This window comes from Nerophis lumbriciformis, linkage group LG14, assembly GCF_033978685.3.
Source record: "Nerophis lumbriciformis linkage group LG14, RoL_Nlum_v2.1, whole genome shotgun sequence".
In the NCBI taxonomy this organism is placed as follows: Eukaryota; Metazoa; Chordata; class Actinopteri; order Syngnathiformes; family Syngnathidae; genus Nerophis; species Nerophis lumbriciformis.
The window spans coordinates 15763998-15786150 of NC_084561.2; the positions used below are offsets into that span (position 1 = coordinate 15763998).

Consider the following 22153-nt stretch of genomic DNA (forward strand, 5'->3'; position numbering starts at 1 on the left):
GGGAGACTATCTCTCCCGGCTGGCCTGGGAACGCCCCGGGATACCCCGGGAGGAGCTGGACGAAGTGGCTGGGGAGAGGGAAGTCTGGGCTTCCCTGCTTAGGCTGCTGCCCCCGCGACCCGACCTCGGATAAGCGGAAGAAGATGGATGGATGGATAATATATATATTATCGGACATCTCTAAAAACAAGCCTTAATATGCAAAACACACATGTCCACTGCAGAGAACGCTGGTCCCCAGAAGGACATCATTTTAGTGTGTCATAAAAACACCAAGAAGTGGTCACATGTTCCATCGGCAGTCAAGACTTTTTGTCCCGATGATGTAGAATCAAACTGACCGGACACCATATTTTGTTCTCAATCACATAGCAAGGTCACAGTGATCGGCAACAAATAAATATTTTCTAGTTATTTCCCACAATCTTTTGCGGCCGCAGCGGCTCTCTGGGAGTAGAGTGGAGGTCCTTAAGTGGAACCTCGGAATACTTGAAAGCTGCTTCAATAAGCTGCTTTGCTGTGAGAGGACTTCCACGTCACCGATGGAACAATAATTGATATGACAACAGTTTTATTTGGGCTTCCTTCAAACTCCAGAGCTATTTCGATGAATGACCGGCGGAAGTGATGACTGGGGTGGGGGGGGGGGGGGGAGTGTGTGTGTGTGTGTGTGTGTGTGTGTGAGGGAGAGAACACTAAGACTATGGAGTAAAAAAAACAACCTAATGATTTTAAACCCAGTTGTTCCGAGTGGACCCATCCAAGGACCACACACACACCATTCATCCCCCCTTACTTCCCGCTGTATCTCTTAGCCCACCCAAAGCCGCTTCCAGGGAGTCGGTCACAGCTTTGTCACATGGGCTCTTAAACTCCTTTTCCTAGTGCTCCTCTCTCACCGGGAGCAGCCGCTCTCCAAATCTGAAAGGCCGGCCGAGAGGATTTGGAGTCCCCCCCCATTGACGGAGAGTAATCAGGCAATTAATGACAAAACGCACGTGGGTCTGTTAGAAGGAAGGACGTGGGCTGGGGGGGGGGAATAAAGGATGGGGGAGAGAATGAAAGAAAAGAAGTGAGAGAGTAGAGGGAAGAGGATTAGGAACGAGAAATCAGGATGACAGATGAGGAAGGTGGCGAGTAAGAGAGAAAGAGGACGGCCATTTCAATAAAAGCCTGGAGGAAGAAACTACTTGTCATCTAAACACTTGGGGGGGCTGAAAAATAAGAAACCCCAATTCTATTTATTCTAAATCAAGTCGTCATTTTCCAAAAATGTCAAAAATCAATTTTTAAAAGTAATTTTGTATCGACCTAATCGCCGACCGTACAGTAGGAAGAAGATTCATATGGTGCCCATTCGTCGCGGTTTACCTGACACACGAAACGTGACAGTTTGTATTTGTTTTTTGTTTTTTTGTTTTTTTAACCTTTATTTACCTAGGAAAGTCTCGTTGATAGAGATGTCCGATAAATGCTTTAAAATGTAATATCGGAAATTATCGGTTTCAAAAAGTAAAATTTATGACTTTTTAAAACGTCGCTGTACGGAGCGGTACACGGACGTAGGGAGAAGTACAGAGCGCCGATAAACCTTAAAGGCACTGCCTTTGCGTGCCGGCCCAATCACATTATATCTACGGCTTTTCACACACTCAAGTGAATGCAACACATACTTGGTCAACAGCCATACAGGTCACACTGAGGGTGGCCGTATAAACAACTTTAACACTGTTGCAAATATGCGCCACACTGTGAACCCACACCAAACAAGAATGACAAACACATCTCGGGAGAACATCCGCACCGTAACACAACATAAACACAACAGAACAAATACCCAGAACCCCTTGCAGCACTAACTCTTCCGGGACACCACAATATACACCCCACGCTACCAAAACACCACCCCCCCCCAACCCCGCCCACCTCAACCTCCTCATGCTCTCTCAGGGAGAGCATGTCCCAAATTCCAAGCTGCTGTTTTGAAGCATGTTAAAAAAAACAATGCATTTTGTGACTTCAATAATAAATATGGCAGTGCCATGTTGGCATTTTTTTTCCATAACTGGAGTTGATTTATTTTGGAAAACCTTGTTACATTGTTTAATGCATCCAGCGGGGCATCACAACAAAATTAAGCATTATAATGTGTTAATTCCACGACTGTGTATATCGGTATCAGTTGATATCGGAATCGGTAATTAAGAGTTGGACAATATCGGAATATCGGAAAAAAAGCCATTATCGGACATCTCTAGTTATTTATCTGATTTTATGGGCGTAATAGTGAAGCTCCCATTTGCCCCGCTGTAAGCAGACTTTTATTTAGTATTTAGATTGTATAAAAAAAAAGCATCCGTCATGTCTTTCACGATGTTTGTGAACGATATGCAAAATTAAAAATAAAAGTGCAGTTCCCCTTTAAAATGCTTTTTGTGACAATTCCAAATTCGACCACAGCGTCAGTTGCTATGTAGAGTGGCGCATTCCGTCATTTTCTGCAGACTGCATTGCAAAATGATTACCCCCACCACCGCCACAAGATCCACCCAGGAACAGGGCCATATGAATCCCTTCCCTACTATATAGACCAGGGGTCGGGAACCCTTTTGGCTTAGAGAGCCATGAAAGCCAAATATTTTAAAATGTATTTCCGTGAGAGCCATATAATATATTTTTTAAACACTGAATACAACTAAATGCGTGCATTTTTAAGTAAGACCAACATTTTTAGAGTATAATAAGTCTCTTATTCTTTTTAATAACATTGTTATTCTGAAGCTAACCAATAATAAATGCAATACTTCTTACCGTTAATGCGACTTCTTGAACAAGTGCGGTAGAAAACGGATGGATGGATTAAAATGCATGAGAATGTTTTATATTTTGAACGTTATTTTTAACACTGTGATTACCAGTGGAATTATTCAGTACTTATCCTGTTAAGTAATGTCAGCTAAGATTTATCTGAGAGCCAGATGCAGTCATCAAAAGAGCCACATCTGGCTCTAAAGCCATAGGTTCCCTACCCCTGGTATGGACCTCCCGCCGCCTTTCAAGTAACCATCCGCTGTCAAGGTAAAGATAAAATAAATAGCGTGATTTATTTGCGTTTATACAGTGGTTCTTAACCTTGTTGGAGGTACCGAACCCCACCAGTTTCATATGCGCATTCACCGAACCCTTCTTTAGTGAAAAATAAAAACAAATTTTTTTCAAATTCAAGACAAAGTTATATGTTTTTGGTAACACTTTAGTATGGGGAACATATTATGTAACACAATTTCGTTCTTATCTGTGCTGTAAAGTTCAAATTTGAATGACAATAAAAAGGAAGTCTAAGTCTAATATTCTAAGTAACAAAGACTTAATTTAGAGTTAATGGGACACTAGAGCAGGGGTCGGCAACCCAAAATGTTGAAAGAGCCATATTGGACCAAAAATACAAAAACAAATCTGTCTGGAGCCGCAAAAAATTAAAAGCCATATTACATACAGATAGTGTGTCATGAGATATGAATTGAATTAAGAGGACTTAAAGGAAACTAAATGAGTTCAAATATACCTACAAATGAGGCATAATGATGCAATATGTACATATAGCTAGCCTAAATAGCATGTTAGCATCAATTAGCTTGCAGTCATGCAGTGACCAAATATGTCTGATTAGCACTCCACACAAGTCAATAACATCAACAAAACTCACCTTTGTGCATTCACGCACAATGTTAAAAGTTTGGTGGACAAAATGAGACAGAAAAAGAAGTGGCATAAAACACGTCCTAGAAAGTCGGAGAAATGTTCCATGTAAACAAACTACGGTGAGTTCAAGGACCACCAAAATTAGTAGGAAAAAATGGCGCTCGCCAAATACTCGAATCAGTGAAGCATGTTTAATATAAACAGTGTGCTTTATAACAATTAGGGAGGTTTGTGTCATGTTTGTCCTCCTACAGAAACCATATTAAAACAAAAAATATATTTTTTTCCCTTCATCTTTTTCCATTTTTCATACATTTTTGAAAAAGCTCCAGAGAGCCACTAGGGCGGCGCTAAAGAGCCACATGCGGCTCTAGAGCCGCGGGTTGCCGACCCCTGCACTAGGGGAACTTATTCTAAGTAATAAAGACTTAATTTAGAGTTATTTGGTTAGGGTTAGGTTCAGGGCTAGAGGGTTAGGGTTATAACCCTTTAATGCCGAATAAAGCATTAATAAGTACTTAATAATGACTAGTTAAGAGCCAATATGTTACTAATTTGCATGTTAATAAGTAACTAATTAATGGTGAATATGTTCCCCATACTAAAGTGCTACCATGTTTTTTTTTTTACTGGTGCATAAAATGAACCGTGCATGAACATCACCTTGTTCAAACAACAAAACCAACACAGTGCAACAAATTACACACCTGCAAATCAGTCAGCTGTTGCCGTATCCGTAATACGCCGATAAGGAGAAGTTTGTATTTACACGATGAGTCGGGTGTGTTTTGATCTCCGCCGAACCCCTGAGGCCGACTCACCGAACCCCTAGGCTTCGATCGAACCCAGGTTAAGAACCACTGCGTTTATACATTATTAATGCAACATTTTTTGTGATTTATCACATGCGTTAACTTGTTCATTATAGAAAACGACCCTTTCTTAAAAGTGTTTCCTCTTCTAACAGTACATTTTTACCTTAACTCTGGTGACATTTCCAAAGAAACAAGATCAAAACATACTTTTCTTAGTACAAGTACTCATTGAAGGCATCAGTGGTTTCGTAGAAATGCTCTTCTGAGGACCAAAGCAAATGTTCTAAATGTATTCATCCTTTGGATGTTATATGTTATGTTATAATTCAGAGTGTCTACATTTGGCTGCTCACCACCGTAATGGGAGGAATAAGTCAAAGTGGACCAGACCTTCCCTGGCACTTCTGACAACTCCCAGTAGAGATGGTGGTGACATCAGTGCTTACGAACATGGTGGAAGGTGATGCTTGATGATGTCATGGCGCCAGTGGGACAGTAATAGGGGTGGGGGGATAACGTATTTTTCCAAGTAAAACATGTTTATGTGACAGCGACAAAATGAGTCATTGCGTTGTGTGTTTGATCATCAACATACTGTCATGAGAAGTTGTACTAAGCCTGTTTTCAAGATTTCAGTGAGAGTTTGAAGGGTAAATATGTGTCAAAATATTTTTTTTATAAAAGTAATACTGATTTTAAAATATTTCAAAATTATTATTTTTCTATTAGCAGGTAGCGCTGTCTGCGATACGTTTTTTTTTATCATGTTAGTCACACTTTCAAATTTTGATTCATCGCATATAATCACATCTGATTATGCACTTGCATGCCTATCTGTGTTGGCCCTGTGATGAGGTGGCGACTTGTCCAAAGTGTACCTCGCCTTCCGCCCGAATCAGCTGAGAGAGGCTCCGAACGGGACAAGCCGTAGAAAATGGATGGATGCACTACAAAAACTGAAATCTAAGTAAAAACCTTGTGTCCATATGAGTTGGGAAATTGTGTTAGATGTAAATATAAACGGAATACAATATTTGCAAATCATTTTCAACCCATATTCAGTTGAATATGCTACAAAGACAACATATTTGGTGTTCAAACTGATAAACATTTTTTTTTTTGCAAATAATCATTAACTTTAGAATTTGATGCCAGCAACACGTGACAAAAAAGTTGGGAAAGGTGGCAATAAATACTGATAAAGTTGAGGAATGCTCATCAAACACTTATTTGGAACATCCCACAGGTGTGCAGGCTAATTGGGAACAGGTGGGTGCCATGATTGGGTATAAAAGTAGATTCCATGAAATGCTCAGTCATTCACAAACAAGGATGGGGCGAGGGTCACCACTTTGTCAACAAATGCGTGAGCAAATTGTTGAACAGTTTAAGAACAACCTTTCTCAACCAGCTATTGCAAGGAATTTAGGGATTTCACCATCTACGGTCCGTAATATCATCAAAGGGTTCAGAGAATCTGGAGAAATCACTGCATGTAAGCAGCTAAGCCCGTGACCCTCGATCCCTCAGGCTGTACTGCATCAACAAGCGACATCAGTGTGTAAAGGATATCACCACATGGGCTCAGGAACACTTAAGAAACCTACTGTCTGTAACTACAGTTGGTCGCTACATCTGTAAGTGCAAGTTAAATCTCCTATGCAAGGCGAAAACCGTTTATCAACAACACCCAGAAACGCCGTCGGTTTCGCTGGGCCTGAGCTCATCTATGATGGACTGATATAAAGTGGAAAAGTGTTCTGTGGTCAGACGAGTCCACATTTCAAATTGTTTTTGGAAACTGTGGACGTCGTGTCCTCCGGACCAAAGAGGAAAAGAACCATCCGGATTGTTATAGGCGCAAAGTTGAAAAGCCAGCATCTGTGATGGTATGGGGGTATATTAGTACCAAAGACATGGGTAACTTACACATCTGTGAAGGCGCCATTAATGCTGAAAGGTACATACAGGTTTTGGAGCAACATATGTTGCCATCCAAGCAACGTTACCATGGACGCCCCTGCTTATTTCAGCAAGACAATGCCAAGCCACGCGTTACATCAATGTGGCTTCATAGTAAAAGAGTGCGGGTACTAGACTGGCCTGCCTGTAGTCCAGACCTGTCTCCCATTGAAAATGTGTGGCGCATTATGAAGCCTAAAATACCACAACGGAGACCCCCGGACTGTTGAACAACTTAAGTGTACATCAAGCAAGAATGGGAAAGAATTCCACCTGAAAAGCTTAAAAAATGTGTCTCCTCAGTTCCCAAACGTTTACTGAGAAAGGCCATGTAACACAGTGGTGAACATGCCCTTTCCCAACTACTTTGGCACGTGTTGCAGCCATGAAATTCTAAGTTAATTATTATTTGTAAAAAAAAAATAAAGTTTATGAGTTTGAACATCAAATATCTTGTCTTTGTAGTGCATTCAATTGAATATGGGTTGAAAAGGATTTGCAAATCATTGTATTCCGTTTATATTTACAACTAACACAATTTCCCAACTCATATGGAAACGGGGTTTGTATAAATATCTCAAATAAGGGTGATATTTGCTTATTTTCTGTCTGATAAGATAATTCTTCTCACTAAGCAGATTTTATGTTAGAGTCTTTTACTTGTTTTAAGGGTTTTGGTCCTAAATGATCTCAGTAAGATATTACAGCTTGTTGCTGAGATTTTATGACCTATATTGAGTAAAACATGCTTGAAACTAGAATATCAACAGATGCAAAGCTGTGTCATCAACACTCACAAGTATAAAACTACTTTTTCAAAGAAATAACTTCTTATTTCAAGCATGAAAAAAAAAATCATGATGTCGAGCGCATATCATTATGTAAAGATAATGCTACTAGCATTTACTTAATTTAAGAATATTTTTCAACATATTGAGCAAAAAGGTCTCAATTTTTTTTCTATCAAGAAAAGTGCACTTGTTATTAGTGAGAATATACTTATTTTAAGGTATTTTTGGGTTCATAGAGGTTAGCTGTTTTGGAAAGTCTTGACAAGCTGAATTTTCTTGTTCTATTGGCAGATAATTTTACTTTGTTCAAATAAAATACCCCTAATTTTTTTTTTTTTTTTTTTCTTGTTTTTGAACACTGAATTTTTGCAATGTGGATGATTACAATTCACTTGAAAAAAGACCCCAGTTTTTGGACACTGATGTGACATCTTTGTCGCAAATGTCACACAGGAACACTCTGCGAGTTTGAATGGAATATATGTTTTAAAATTAAATTTTTTTTAATTACAAAATATATTTATTTTAAAACATTTTAAAATGTTTTATTGTATTGTAAATTTGTGCTGTCAAACGATAAATGTTTAAAATAATCACACTTTTGAATTTAAACTGTTAATCACAGTTTATAACTCACTTGCATAATTTCAATTAACCTGAAAAAAAAGACCCTAATATTCGGACATAAATACAATATTGTCACAGCGAGGTGTTGAAGGGAAATACATTTTAAAATGATACATTTTTGTTAATTAATAAAAACTTGCTAATCGTTTCATGTAAAGTCCAGTCAGGTTGTATTTTGGAGTGAATCGCCAGATTATACAAAACACAAAAATCCACTGCTGTGGACGCTGGTTCTCAGTATATTTTTTCAGGAAAAAAAAAACATAAGCTACAAAAGCGAGAAGATAGAGGCTGCTCAAGGTCTATGGCTAAATATGACTAATCTGAGCTCTGGACTCATAACCACAAGCGCTTATCAGTTCCTGCCCAACCAGCGTGGCTAGTTAATGATGTAGGTTACCTTGGAATCGACACCCCAGGTATCAGAATCCATCATGGATCATAAAAACAAAAAGAATGCCTGCTTTATTTCATGTGCCTCCTCTTTGCAAATGCCACACTACATTTCAGCCGTATCAATTATGGAAGAGATGGGCCTGTGGACGTCCAAAGTACTGCCGTGGTAGAAAGAAAGGGAGTATAATATGTGGTGGATCTGTGAGGGCCACACCACAAGAGGCGGTCGGCTATGAAGACATGATTTAATGCTGTTGGTTACATAAAACCTCAGATTGCTTTTAGAAAAGGAACTCCGGCTCGTCATGATATGCGGTTAATAGTCGCTTCTAGAGAGCTTTAAATAATTCATATCTGTCTAATCAATGCAAATCAAGGGTTCATGTTGGGTATGTGTGCTCGTACCTGCAGTGAACAGAGATCGGCCCATCCTGTCCAAACTGCTCCTTGGTTTTATGCACCTGGCCGATGAAATCGATAAAGCCCTCCCCAGATTTGGGAACGCCTTGCTCCGGCCAGTCGGTGAACTGGAACTGCCTTACTGTCCTGGATTGGCCATCCTGCAGAAACGGAGACGTTAGTTGGCAAGAAAGTACCAGAAAAATGCTTCAAAAACAGACACAAAATGTGTGGGTTGTTTGTATGCCGCTATCCTAGTAGGGAGAAGTACAGAGCGCCAATAAACCTTAAACGCACTGGCTTTATGTGCCGGCCCAATCACATAATATCTATGGCTTTTCATACACACAAGTGAATGCAAACATACTTGGTCAATAGCCATACAGGTCACACTGATGGTGGCCGTATAAACAACTTTAACACTGTTACAAATATGCGTCACATTGTGAACCCACACCAAACAAGAATGACAAACACATTTTGGGAGAACATCCGCATCGTAACACAACATAAACACAACAGAACAAATACCCAGAACCCCTTGCAGCACTAACTCTTCCGGGACGCTACAATATACACCCCTCTCTATCCCTTACCCCCCCAACTCAACCTTCTCATGCTCTCTCAGGGAGAGCATGTCCCAAATTCCAAGGTGCTGTTTTGAGGCATGTTAAAAAAAAATAATGCACTTTGTGACTTCAATAATAAATATGGCAGTGCCATGTTGGCATTTCTTTTCCATAACTTGAGTTGATTTATTTTGAAAAACCTTGTTACATTGTTTAATGCATCCAGCGGGGTATCACAACAAAATTAGGCATAATAATGTGTTAATTCCACGACTGTATATATCGGTATCGGTTGATATCGGAATCAATAATTAAGAGTTGGACAATATCGGAATATCGGATATCGGCAAAAAAGCCATTATTGGACATCTCTAATTGTCAGCTAATAGTAGTGAGACAGACTTCCTAGCTGGGGATTGAATGTCCGTCGATTGGACTGTAAGGTTGATTGTTGAATCAGACTCCTCTAAATCAGATGTTAGAATAGTCAACTATTCTCAGAAAGTCTTAGAATGACTTTCACTGACTTTCTGGCTGCCATTTTTAGAAAAAAGTAACACAAGAATTAAAGCAGGGATCACTTCAAAACAAACTAACTTCATTATATAGCACTTCCACATCATGTAGAACAAGAAGTCTGAAAAGCTGCAAATGTAGGGTGAGACCCCTTTAAGTACTTTGGTATTTTCATATTAAATGATGCAAATTGCAGGTCACCTGTCAGGCGGTAATAATGTTATCAAAAATGTCAAGACCATATTCCGAATTTTGAGTGTTCAGCCAATTGTAGTCAAAAATCGATGCCAGTTATATAGGTGGGCATATTGTGTTTGATATTAAAACAACACTGGTTTTCTTTTCTACAGAAAGAAGATCAGTTGAGAAGTTGTCCATTCTGTGGTGGATATCAAAATTATCGAGTTTCTTGGTGGACAGAATAAAACTGTCCTATTTAAGTCAAAAGCATACATTTTTAACTTTGACGCACTAATGGAATTTCTACAGACAGTGAGTGGCACCTTGGTTTTTGTACACCCCATTTATTGTATGATTTGTATTTCAATGAAAAGTCAAATTTGGGCCTAAAGCTTGACCAGATCTCAGTGACTCTGCTTTTGTTAGTGAGTATTGCTAAGTAACTCACAATGGGGCTAAAAAAAAAGTACCATCAATGTTGATAACGAAGAAGATGAGGAACATTGTACATGGCATAATGGATTAACATTATAAATGTATTACATTTTCGTACGATCCAGTCTTCGTGTAACCTTTTAGAACGGATTCTGAACGCAAACTGAGGTTTGTCTGTATTATGCATTTACAAACCCCGTTTCCATATGAGTTGGGAAATTGTGCTAGATGTAAATATAAACGGAATACAATGATTTGCAAATTCTTTTCAACCCATATTCAATTGAATGCACTACAAAGACAAGATATTTGATGTTCAAACTCAAACTTTATTTTAGCAAATAATAATTAACTTAGAATTTCATGGCTGCAACACGTGCCAAAGTAGTTGGGAAAGGGCATGTTCACCACTGTGTTACATGGCCTTTCCTTTTAACAACACTCAGTAAACGTTTGGGAACTGAGGAGACACATTTTTGAAGCTTCTCAGGTGGAATTCTTTCCCATTCTTGCTTGATGTACAGCTTAAGTTGTTCAACAGTCCGGGGGTCTCCGTTGTGGTATTTTAGGCTTCATAATGCGCCGCACATTTTCAATGGGAGACAGGTCTGGACTACAGGCAGGCCAGTCTAGTACCCGCACTCTTTTACTATGAAGCCACGTTGATGTAACATGTGGCTTGGCATTGTCTTGCTGAAATAAGCAGGGGCGTCCATGGTAACGTTGCTTGGATGGCAACCTATGTTGCTCCAAAACCTGTATGTACCTTTCAGCATTAATGGCGCCTTCACAGATGTGTAAGTTACCCATGTCTTGGGCACTAATACACCCCCAAACCATCACAGAGACTGGCTTTTCAACTTTGTGCCTATAACAATCCAGATGGTTCTTTTCCTCTTTGGTCCGGAGAACACGACGTCCCCATTTTCCAAAAACAATTTGAAATGTGGACTCGTCAGACCACAGAACACTTTTCCACTTTGTATCAGTCCATCTTAGATGAGCTCAGGCCCAGCGAAGCCGACGGCGTTTCTGGGTGTTGTTGATAAACGGTTTTCGCCTTCCATAGGAGAGTTTTAACTTGCACTTACAGATGTAGCGACCAACTGTAGTTACTGACAGTAGGTTTCTGAAGTGTCCCTGAGCCCATGTGGTGATATCCTTTACACACTGATGTCGCTTGTTGATGCAGTACAGCCTGAGGGATCAAAGGTCACGGACTTAGCTGCTTACGTGCAGTGATTTCTCCAGATTCTCTGAACCCTTTGATGATATTACAGACCGTAGATGGTGAAATCCCTAAATTCCTTGCAAAAGCTGGTTGAGAAAGGTTTTTCTTAAACTGTTCAACAATTTGCTCACGCATTTGTTGACAAAGTGGTGACCCTCGCCCCATCCTTGTTTGTGAATGACTGAGCATTTCATGGAATCTACTTTTATACCCAATCATGGCACCCACCTGTTCCCAATTTTCCTGTTCACCTGTGAGATGTTCCAAATAAGTGTTTGATGAGCATTCCTCAACTTTATCAGTATTTATTGCCACCTTTCCCAACTTCTTTGTCACGTGTTGCTGGCATCAAATTCTAAAGTTAATGATTATTTGCAAAAAAAAAAAAAGTTTATCAGTTTGAACATCAAATATGTTGTCTTTGTAGCATATTCAACTGAATATGGGTTGAAAATGATTTGCAAATCATTGTATTCCGTTTATATTTACATCTAACACAATTTCCCAACTCATATGGAAACGGGGTTTGTAGTACCAATAAGAGTTGTTGAATTACAAAAGACTTTCGTCCGTTCTTCCACATCGTAGGACAAACAAGGATTTTCAAATGCTGTCGAAAAGAGATTGATCTTGGTCTTCCCAATTTTCTCTCCTGGTTGGTGAGTAGCGGCTCCTCCTGACACTAATCAATGGTGCGTTTGGCATGACACGCGTCTTGTCCGAGACACCATGGTGAATAGGATAATCCTGTGATGCGATCGATAGTCCAATTCGATGGGCGAGTGTTGGGGGAGGATGGCAGGGTAGGGGTTTAAGAAGCATGAATAGAAAGTCTATCAGAGCGGGAGGTGGGATTGGATGGTTAAAAATAGAAAATAAAAACTGACAGCTCGTCAAACCCACTGGACAAAAAGTCAATCTAAGCAATTTGGTGTGAGATCGACTGATAAACTTGTTAAGTCTTAAATGGTGAGAGAACAGAGCTTCTTCAAAGCGATGTTTTCACAACGAAGCACCTCATTGTGATTCTGGAAGGAAATAATCCTTGTGTTAGCCAGGTGTTAACTTCCTCACGATTGTTGTTATGTAACTCACTGCTGAGTAAGGAAACTGTCTACATTTTTTGTGGAAAACAAAAGGACTTGTTCTCTGCCTAGACAGTCGTTTAATGTCAAACCATCACCACACGTGATCCATCCATCCATCCATCTTCTTCCGCTTATCCGAGGTCGGGTCGCGGGGGGCAGCAGCCTAAGCAGGGAAGCCCAGACTTTCCTCTCCCCAGCCACTTCGTCCAGCTCCTCCCGGGGGATCCCGAGGCGTTCCCAGGCCAGCCGGGAGACATAGTCTTCCCAACGTGTCCTGGGTCTTCCCCGTGGCCTCCTACCGGTTGGACGTGCCCTAAACACCTCCCGAGGGAGGAGTTCGGGTGGCATCCTGCCCGAACCACCTCATCTGGCTCCTCTCGATGTGGAGGAGCAGCGGCTTTACTTTGCACTCCCCCCGGATGGCAGAGCTTCTCACCCTATCTCTAAGGGAGAGCCCCGCCACCCGGCGGAGGAAACTCATTTCGGCCGCTTGTACCCGTGATCTTGTCCTTTCGGTCATAACCCAAAGCTCATGACCATGAGTGAGGATGGGAACCTAGATCGACCGGTAAATTGAGAGCTTTGCCTTCCGGCTCAGCCCCTTCTTCACCACAACGGATCGATACAGCGTCCGCATTACTGAAGACGCCGCACCGATCCGCCTGTCGATCTCACGATCCACTCTTCCCTCACTCGTGAACAAGACTCCGAGGTACTTGAACTCCTCCACTTGGGGCAGGGTCTCCTCCCCAACCCGGAGATGGCACTCCACCCTTTTCCGGGCGAGAATCATGGACTCGGACTTAGAGGTACTGATTCTCATCCCAGTCGCTTCACACTCTGCTGCGAACTGATCCAGTGAGAGCTGAAGATCGTGACTAGATGAAGCCATCAGGACCACATCATCTGCAAAAAGCAGAGACCTAATCCTGCAGCCACCAAACCAGATCCCCTCAACGCCTTGACTGCGCCTAGAAATTCTGTCCATAAAAGTTATGAACAGAACCGGTGACAAAGGGCAGCCTTGGCGGAGACCAACCCTCACTGGAAACGTGTCCGACTTACTGCCGGCAATGCGGACCAAGCTCTGACACTGATCATACAGGGAGCGGACTGCCACAATCAGACAGTCCGATACCCCATACTCTCTGAGCACTCCCCACAGGACCTCCCGAGGGACACGGTCAAATGCCTTCTCCAAGTCCACAAAGCACATATAGACTGGTTGGGCAAACTCCCATGCACCCTCAAGGACCCTGCCGAGAGTATAGAGCTGGTCCACAGTTCCACCACCAGGACGAAAACACGTGATGTAAACGTTTATTTCTTTTTAATGGGTTTTATGAGTTTGAGTTTTAGCCACCACCGGAAATTCAACTTTAATGCGACTTGGAAAACAGAAGTGTTGGTGCTTAGTACAATTCTGTATCGCTATTGTGACAATGAGTCAACGCCATTAAGAAAAGAAAAGGGAATGTGCACCATTAAGTCACCTCTTTTCTAAAGCTGTAACTTCTAAGATAGGATCGCGCTTTATTCTCATTGCACTTAAAAAGTACAACAAAATTAAATTTTCAGCACAGACCCATATATTGTACTGGGTGACAGAACAGGAATGCTGACGGGAAGTCCCTAGGGTGGTGCCCCATAGAATGTGGGAAAATGGTAAACATGGGGGGGAAAGGAGGACAAAAAAAAGCAAGTCCCAAACTAAACTCCTCGGGGGGTTAGTAAGAAACCAGGAAAAAACCTGTAGCAAAGCACAAGCAGGAGAGATAATGGAGAGGGGAATGGAAAGAGTCCGGTGAGTGCCAGAGAGAAACTCATAATGCAGATCCGTCAACTAGTTGACATTTTTCTGCTTCAAGTTCTATATTTTTACTTTGGTAATTATAAAGAAATAGTTTTGCATCACTCTTTCGAATAATGTTGGCCTCAGTCCTTTAATATTCCTGCTGACCAACCTTTTGTTGCGCGTGACGTCACATTCGGTTGGAGACTCGGCACCGACTCAAATACTTGGCGGGCAAACAAGCGTAATCACAGTCGTCTCAACGAACAGCCTCTAAGTAATTTTGCATTGTTTTCATCCCAACAAAGCAAACATGCCTGATAAAAAGCACTTTAAAAGTAAGGCTCCACTTTAAAAATGTACTAGCTCAATGCTGATTGGATATGCCATATACATGCTACTGGTTAGCATTAGCAGTTTTACATGGCAATTTCAACACCTCCAAATTTGGTAATCAAAACTACAACTAAGATGCATGTTACAATTAAACCGCTTCTGTGTAAGAAGTACACTACTTACAGTATAAACACTCAACAAGGACTCAACAAAGACAAACTAGTGCATTGAACTTAATGGCAAAAACTAGAGATGTCTGATAATGGCTTTTTTGCCGATATCCGATATTGTCCAATTCTTAATTACCGATTCCGATATCAACCGATACCGATATATACAGTCGTGGAATTAACACATTATTATGCCTAATTTTGTTGTGATGCCCCGCTGGATGCATTAAACAATGTAACAAAATTTTCCAAAATAAATCAACTCAAGTTATGGAAAAAAATGGCACTGCCATATTTATTATTGAAGTCACAAAGTGCACTATTTTTTTTAACATGCCTCAAAACAGCAGCTTGGAATTTGGGACATGCTCTCCCTGAGAGCATGTCCTTGTAGCGTCCCAGAAGAGTTAGTGCTGCAAGGGGTTCTGGGTATTTGTTCTGTTGTGTTTATGTTGTGTTACGGTGCGGATGTTCTCCCGAAATGTGTTTGTCATTCTTGTTTGGTGTGGGTTCACAGTGTGGCGCATATTTGTAACAGTGTTAAAGTTGTTTATACGGCCACCCTCAGTGTGACCTGTATGGCTGTTGACCAAGTATGAATTGCATTCACTTGTGTGTGTAAAAAGCCAGTGCAAAGGCAGTGCCTTTACGGTTTATTGGCATTCTGTACTTCTCCCTACGTCCGTGTACACAGCGGTGCTTTAAAAAGTCATAAATTTTACTTTTTGAAACTGATACTGATATTTTTGAAACCGATACCGATAATTTCCGATATTACATTTTAAAGCATTTATCTCTAGCAAAGACTACTTCTTAACTGCGGCAACAGAACTGGGACAAATTTAAATGAATGCATATTGAGAATGAGACTCAGAAATGTGAAGAAAAAAAACAAGATCTAGCAACTGAACAGCCCATTTATTATCAGCTTGTATAAAAACTATTTTATTGTTAAACAAAAATATGTGCAAATGAGACTCCGAATTTAGAAAAAACACAAGATCCAGCATCTGGGCGCCCATTTATTATCAGCTTGAATAAAAACGATTTTATTGTTAAACAAAAAAAAACAATTATTACCACATGAATACAAGTATGGGGATATTGGTATCGTATTAATTCAAATGTGAAAGATACTCATCCCTTGTGACTTTTTCTGTCTTCAGTGTTTCAAATCATGACCTAAAATACCCCCTGATGCACACGTAATGTCATGAATATACAACCCAATGTTCCATTCAAAATACAGAATATAGTCTACAGATTTTTTATTATGCGTCTGACGCCTGAAATGATATTAAAATGGCATCGCAAACATTCATCTATTCATGCATTCACTATGTATCGTCCATTAGGGCTTTTTCCACGTGTGACTGCAGATGGGGACTGATTTACAAGAAACGCACTGAATGATGGCCATAATATAATCAAATCCAAGAGAGTCCTATTTGTTATCTTAGCTGCCGATGTTTTTCCCCGCACCGCTCAATATAGCGATTCTATCGCCCTCATTTGCATACGCCGACCGCTTTTGCACGTGTCAGGTTGAGAGACGCTTCGCATGTTCCCTTTCTTTCGGGCCCTTTTTTGTCTTTCATCTGCGATACGTTTCGCCTCAGCGGGAGGATTAAAGAAAAATGAAAAAAAGGGGAGCGACAAAGACAACAACACAATGAGCCGGGAAATAAAAAACAGGGCATTTTAACACACAACCCGAGGGCCCACACGGCGTGTCAAATTGTGTGATTAAATACTTGAGTGGCTCGCGAGTAGATGTGTGTTTTACTATCAGCGCGCACACAAGCATTTAGTCGTACAAATAGGTAAACACTCAAACACCACCATGTGGCCTTGGTTCTGTTTTAGTCCTATACTCGCGCAGATTGTACGTTTTTTTCTAACCTTAATCAAACAACCTACACACACACTCTTCTTGTATACGCTGCACTCTTCAATTCCCACAGACCTAATCCTCTTGAACAAATAACCCCACCCGTGTTGTTTGTACAGCACTATCACCTTTTTTCTGCCTTATGGTGGTCCGACTCTATACCATCGACGATTTGGCTTAGCGCACCACTTCTCGAGATCTTCTCTACCACCGTACATTCTGGACTATAAACCGCTACTAGTTTCCAACACTTCGACCCCTGCGGCATATAAGAAGGAGTGGCTAATTTATGGAGTTTTATTTAGAGATGTCTAATAATGACTTGTTTGCCAATATCTGATATTCCGATATTGTCCAACTCTTAATTACCGATTCCGATATCAACCGATACCGATATATACAGTCGTGTAATTAACACATTATTATGCCTAATTTTGTTGTGATGCCCCGCTGGATGATTTAAACAATGTAACAAGGTTTTCCAAAATAAATCAACTCAAGTTATGGACAAAAATGCCAACATGGCACTGCCATATTTATTATTGAAGTCGCAAAGTGCATTATTTTTTTTAACATGTCTCAAAACAGCAGCTTGGAATTTGGGACATGCTCTCCATGAGGAGGTTGAGGTGGGCGGGGTTAAGGTGGGGGGGTAGGGAGTAGCGGGGGGTGTATATTGTAGCGTCCTGGAAGAGTTAATGCTGCAAGGGGTTCTGGGTATTTGTTCTGTTATGTTTATGTTGTGTTACGGTGCGGATGTTCTCCCGAAATGTGTTTGTCATTCTTGTTTGGTGTGGGTTCACAGTGTGGCGCATATTTGTAACAGTGTTAAAGTTGTTTATACGGCCACCCTCAGTGTGACCTGTATGGCTGTTGACCAAGTATGCATGGCATTCACTTGTGTGTGTGAAAAGCCGTATATATTATGTGAGACTTTGAACTGTTTTTAGCTTTTAACTTTTTGTACTGTTTTTAACTTTTAAACTGTTTTTATCTAACAAACTGTTCTTAGGGTAATTTATATTTGCTTTTTAATTGTGTATTTTTATTTCTGTTTTAAATGTTATTTTTTAGTCTGTCCTTTGCCTCTATTTCTTTGTGGTGTACAGCCCTTTGTTTTTCAACTGTACTTGTTTTTAAAGGGCTTTATAAATAAAGTTGGTATGGTATGGTATGGTATGTGATTGGGCCGACACGCAAAGGCAGTGCCTTTAAGGTTTATTGGCGCTCTGTACTCCTCCCTACGTCCGTGTACACAGTGGCGTTTTAAAAAGTCATACATTTTACTTTTTGAAACCGATACCGATAATTTCCGATATCACATTTTAAAGCATTTTTCGGCCGATATTATCGGCAGTCCGATACATATGTTAAAATCTATTTTCACGACAATGGTATTGTGTTGTGTGTGTACTTTATTGCTAACCCCTTTTCATCATTAGTAAGCAAGCACAAAGAAATAAGTGTCTAAGCCCATTCTGACGTGTCACGGCTTCAGAACTCCTAAAGGAACTGCACTATTTCTTGGAGTTTAGCTAATCACTCACCATTCCTAAGTTAGACAAGAACACACAATTTTTCTTTCTTTTTTTGCAATATGCGGCTTCTCGATGCTAACAACGTAGCAAATGGAAGTCCACCATGCAAAAACCGCCAACAATACACCATTTAATTGTTGCAACCTGCATATTAACCAAGTATTAAACATATAGTTATTCTACGAACTAACACAGAGGAACTACTTTTAGCAACGCCGGGATCACAGAGAGCTGAATAGCACATGCAGCTATCAACATACTGAGTAGAGATGTGACGTTCGCGAATGAGTCGAGTCTTTCGAACGGCTCTTTCAGGTGAACGATGAGAACCGATTTGCAGTTGTAATTAGTTTGTTTGCAGATTTCCCACTCTGCCCTCTTAGAATCAGATTAAAAATCAGCTTTATTAGCTGTATTTATTGAAGGCGTAATGACATCACCGAGTAGAGTCATCCACACATGGCACTTATTCACCTGAAATGTGCATGTACTCACGTCGTGGAGTTTTATGAAGCGCCTCAATCAACTTGAGGCTTTTAGGCACTATATTTACAAAGATAAAGAATGGAGAAATGGCAACATCTTGTGGAACGTTTATGAAAACCAAAGCCAAATTAGATTAATATCAATATTTCAAAATAATTCCCACCAATAATGTCTATATTGGTGTAATGTAAACATTTTGATTGATTATTTACACCTTTATCTCTATTTGAGGAGTGAGATTTATGATTAATTCATCATCTAAACAGGGAACACAAATCTTGTGCTGAAAGATATAAACATCCCATTAGTCGGCATTCCAGTGAGAGCAGACATTGTACAGTGAGTGATGGCTTTATTATGACTGTAGTTTGTTATTTCTTGTTCAGGACTTAGCAATGCTGCTACATGATGCTTAGTGTTGATCACACACTGCAAAAAGTCAGTGTTCAAAAACAAGAAAAAAAAATACAAAAATGAGGGGTATTTTATTTGAACTAAGCAAAATTACCTGCCAATAGAACAAGAAAATCCGTCTTGTCAAGACTTTCCAAAACAAGTAAAATTAGCTAACCTCAATGAACCCAAAAATACCTTAAAATAAGTATATTCCCACTAATAACAAGTGCACTTTTCTTGATAGAAAAAAAAAAGAGACCTTTTTGCTCAATATGTGGAAAAATATTCTTAAATTAAGTAAATGCTAGTGCCATTATCTTGACATAATGACATCATGATTTTTTTTTCATGCTTGAAGTAAGAAATTATTACGTTAAAAAAGTAGTTTTATACTTGTGAGTGTTAATGACACAGCTTTGCATCAGTTGATATTCTAGTTTCAAGCATGTTTTACTCAATATAGGTCATAAAATCTCAGCAACAAGCTGTGATATCTTACTGAGATCATTTAGGACCAAAACCCTTAAAACAAGTAAAACACTCCAACATAAAATCTGCATAGTGAGAAGAATTATCTTATCAGACAGAAAATAAGCAAATATCACACTTATTTGAGATATTTAATCTTACTTAGATTTCATTTTTTGCAGTGCACAGCTTCAAAAACTTGCAGCTTAACCTCCTTATACTCAGGCCCAGAAAAATAAGATTCAGGATCATCACTTGTCCCAAAGTAGTCTTTGTTGTGCCTCATGAAATCTGCATGATTAGTAGTGTTGAAGGAAATAGCGAACACAAAATGTTAAATTTTGAAATATTCAAACACAGTGTTACTGTTCAAAATGTGTGTAATTTTACAATGGCCTTGTTATTAATGAATACTTAGGCCTACTATAGTACCGTATTTTTACTGTTGGTCATTATGGTGGTACTTGGAGAGCCAAGTGTTTTCTAAGGTGGAACAATAAAATTCAATAAAGCAGGTATTCAATTTAATTCCACAGGAGTACGTAGTTTGTTACGCGCAATGTTGACTACAATAACCGATGGGTTCGATTCAAAAACCAGGACAAAATCGTCACAAATCTGTAACAACTGAGGTAAAACTATTATTTTTAGTAGCGTCAGCAAGGTTAGTGTGTACTGCACAGTAAATGAGTTTTCCATGCATATAAATATAAGACGCATGTTGGCAGACCAGCTGAAACTGCATTTATTCATTTCCCGCCACGTATCTGTGGCTGATTATGTGCATATGTGACGTGCGCGTACAGCACGTGACGTCTGTGTGATGTGCAACACGTTCCGATATCAACAGGAAGGCCGCTAACTAGCTCGCTGCCACACAGCATGGGAAATCATTGCCGACGTCGGCCTTTTTGGAGAAGGGAAACTCTTTTATGTGATGCTTGCCGTTTCAGACTGTCCCACCTAATTGGGCCCAAAATAAACCCAGGAAATGTATTCTCAACAATGAAACCTATCCCCCTGATGTGCAGGATGCTGCTCGCTGCCCCCGAAAAACACAAATAATACAAGCCTTTTATTGTGAGCCTGCTTTTTGTCTTACCCGGGCATCCGTGACTTTGAACTCTCGAAGGATGTACTGAGGCATGTTGTACTCCGCCATGGGGTCCACTACAAAGTACTGATACCTGGCAGAGCGCTCCGCGGGCCAATACTGGTGACACTTTTCCTGCGAGAACACACAACGACATTAGTGTATTTCTTTAGAATGTACTTTTTTTTTTTTTTTACACCTGATGTCTTCGTCAGGTAAAAGAATACACATTTTATACGATTTACGGCCATACCCTTCCCATCTCTCTCAGTTTGGTCAACATGACGACAATGGTGGAATTGTTCTCCCAAAGCATTCTCCAGAAGTCCTCGGTAGTCTCTGCCAGAGGGCCCTGTGTGGCAATGTAGGCCTTTTGTTGCCTGTAGGAAGGAAGTTTCATCATGTCAGCTTTTGGGATTCAGGCGACTTTTAAAAGTTACTGCGCACAAAAAAGGTGCGTCAATCAGGGTGAAATGTGCTTGAGTAACTTTTCCAAATTCGGTATTTGTAGAAAAATTAAATGCGAAAAAAAGTAGCGTATTTCTTTGCACTCTTTCGTCTATGCGTAAAGCTCACCAAATAAAGTTTATACTCACATAAAAACACACACACACACAGATATATATATATATATATATATATATATACATATATATATATATATATATATATATATATATGTGTGTGTGTATATATATATATGTATACTAATGTATGTATGAACCGTATTTTTCGGAGCAAGTTTTTCTACACTTAAATCGCAGTTTTTTTCATAGTTTGGCCGGGGGGTGCGACTTATACTCAGGAGCAACTTATTTGTGAAATTATTAACACATTACCGTAAAATATCAAATAATATTATTTAGCTCATTCACGTAAGAGACTAGACGTATAAGATTTCATCGGATTTAGCGATTAGGAGTGACAGATTGTTTGGTAAACGTATAGCATGTTCAATATATTATAGTTATTTGAATGACTCTTACCATAATATGTTACGTTAACATACCAGGCACGTTCTCAGTTGGTTATTTATGCATCATATAACGTACACTTATTCAGCCTGTTGTTCGCTATTCTTTATTTATTCTAAATTGCCTTTCAAATGTCTATTCTTGGTGTTGGGTTTTATCAAATACATTTCCCCAAAAAATGCGACTTATATATGTTTTTTTCCTTCTTTATTATGCATTTACGGCCGGTGCGACTTATACTCCGGAGCGACTTATACTCCGAAAAATACGGTAGTTACAATGTTCGATGTAATAAGCA

At 39.9% G+C, this 22153-nt stretch overlaps 1 protein-coding gene across 1 annotated transcript in view; it reads right to left on the reverse strand.

The window, feature by feature from the left end:
• The window catches only part of ptprsa (protein tyrosine phosphatase receptor type Sa), a 476646-nt gene that overhangs the window by 11322 nt on the left and 443171 nt on the right, over positions 1 to 22153 (reverse strand). Inside the window, exons 31-33 of the mRNA XM_072914629.1 lie at positions 21135 to 21261; positions 20891 to 21016; positions 8699 to 8853 (exon numbers count right to left, since the gene is read on the reverse strand). Of these exons, the coding sequence (XP_072770730.1) occupies positions 8699 to 8853; positions 20891 to 21016; positions 21135 to 21261 (408 nt within the window). The remainder of the gene's footprint in view (positions 1 to 8698; positions 8854 to 20890; positions 21017 to 21134; positions 21262 to 22153) is intronic.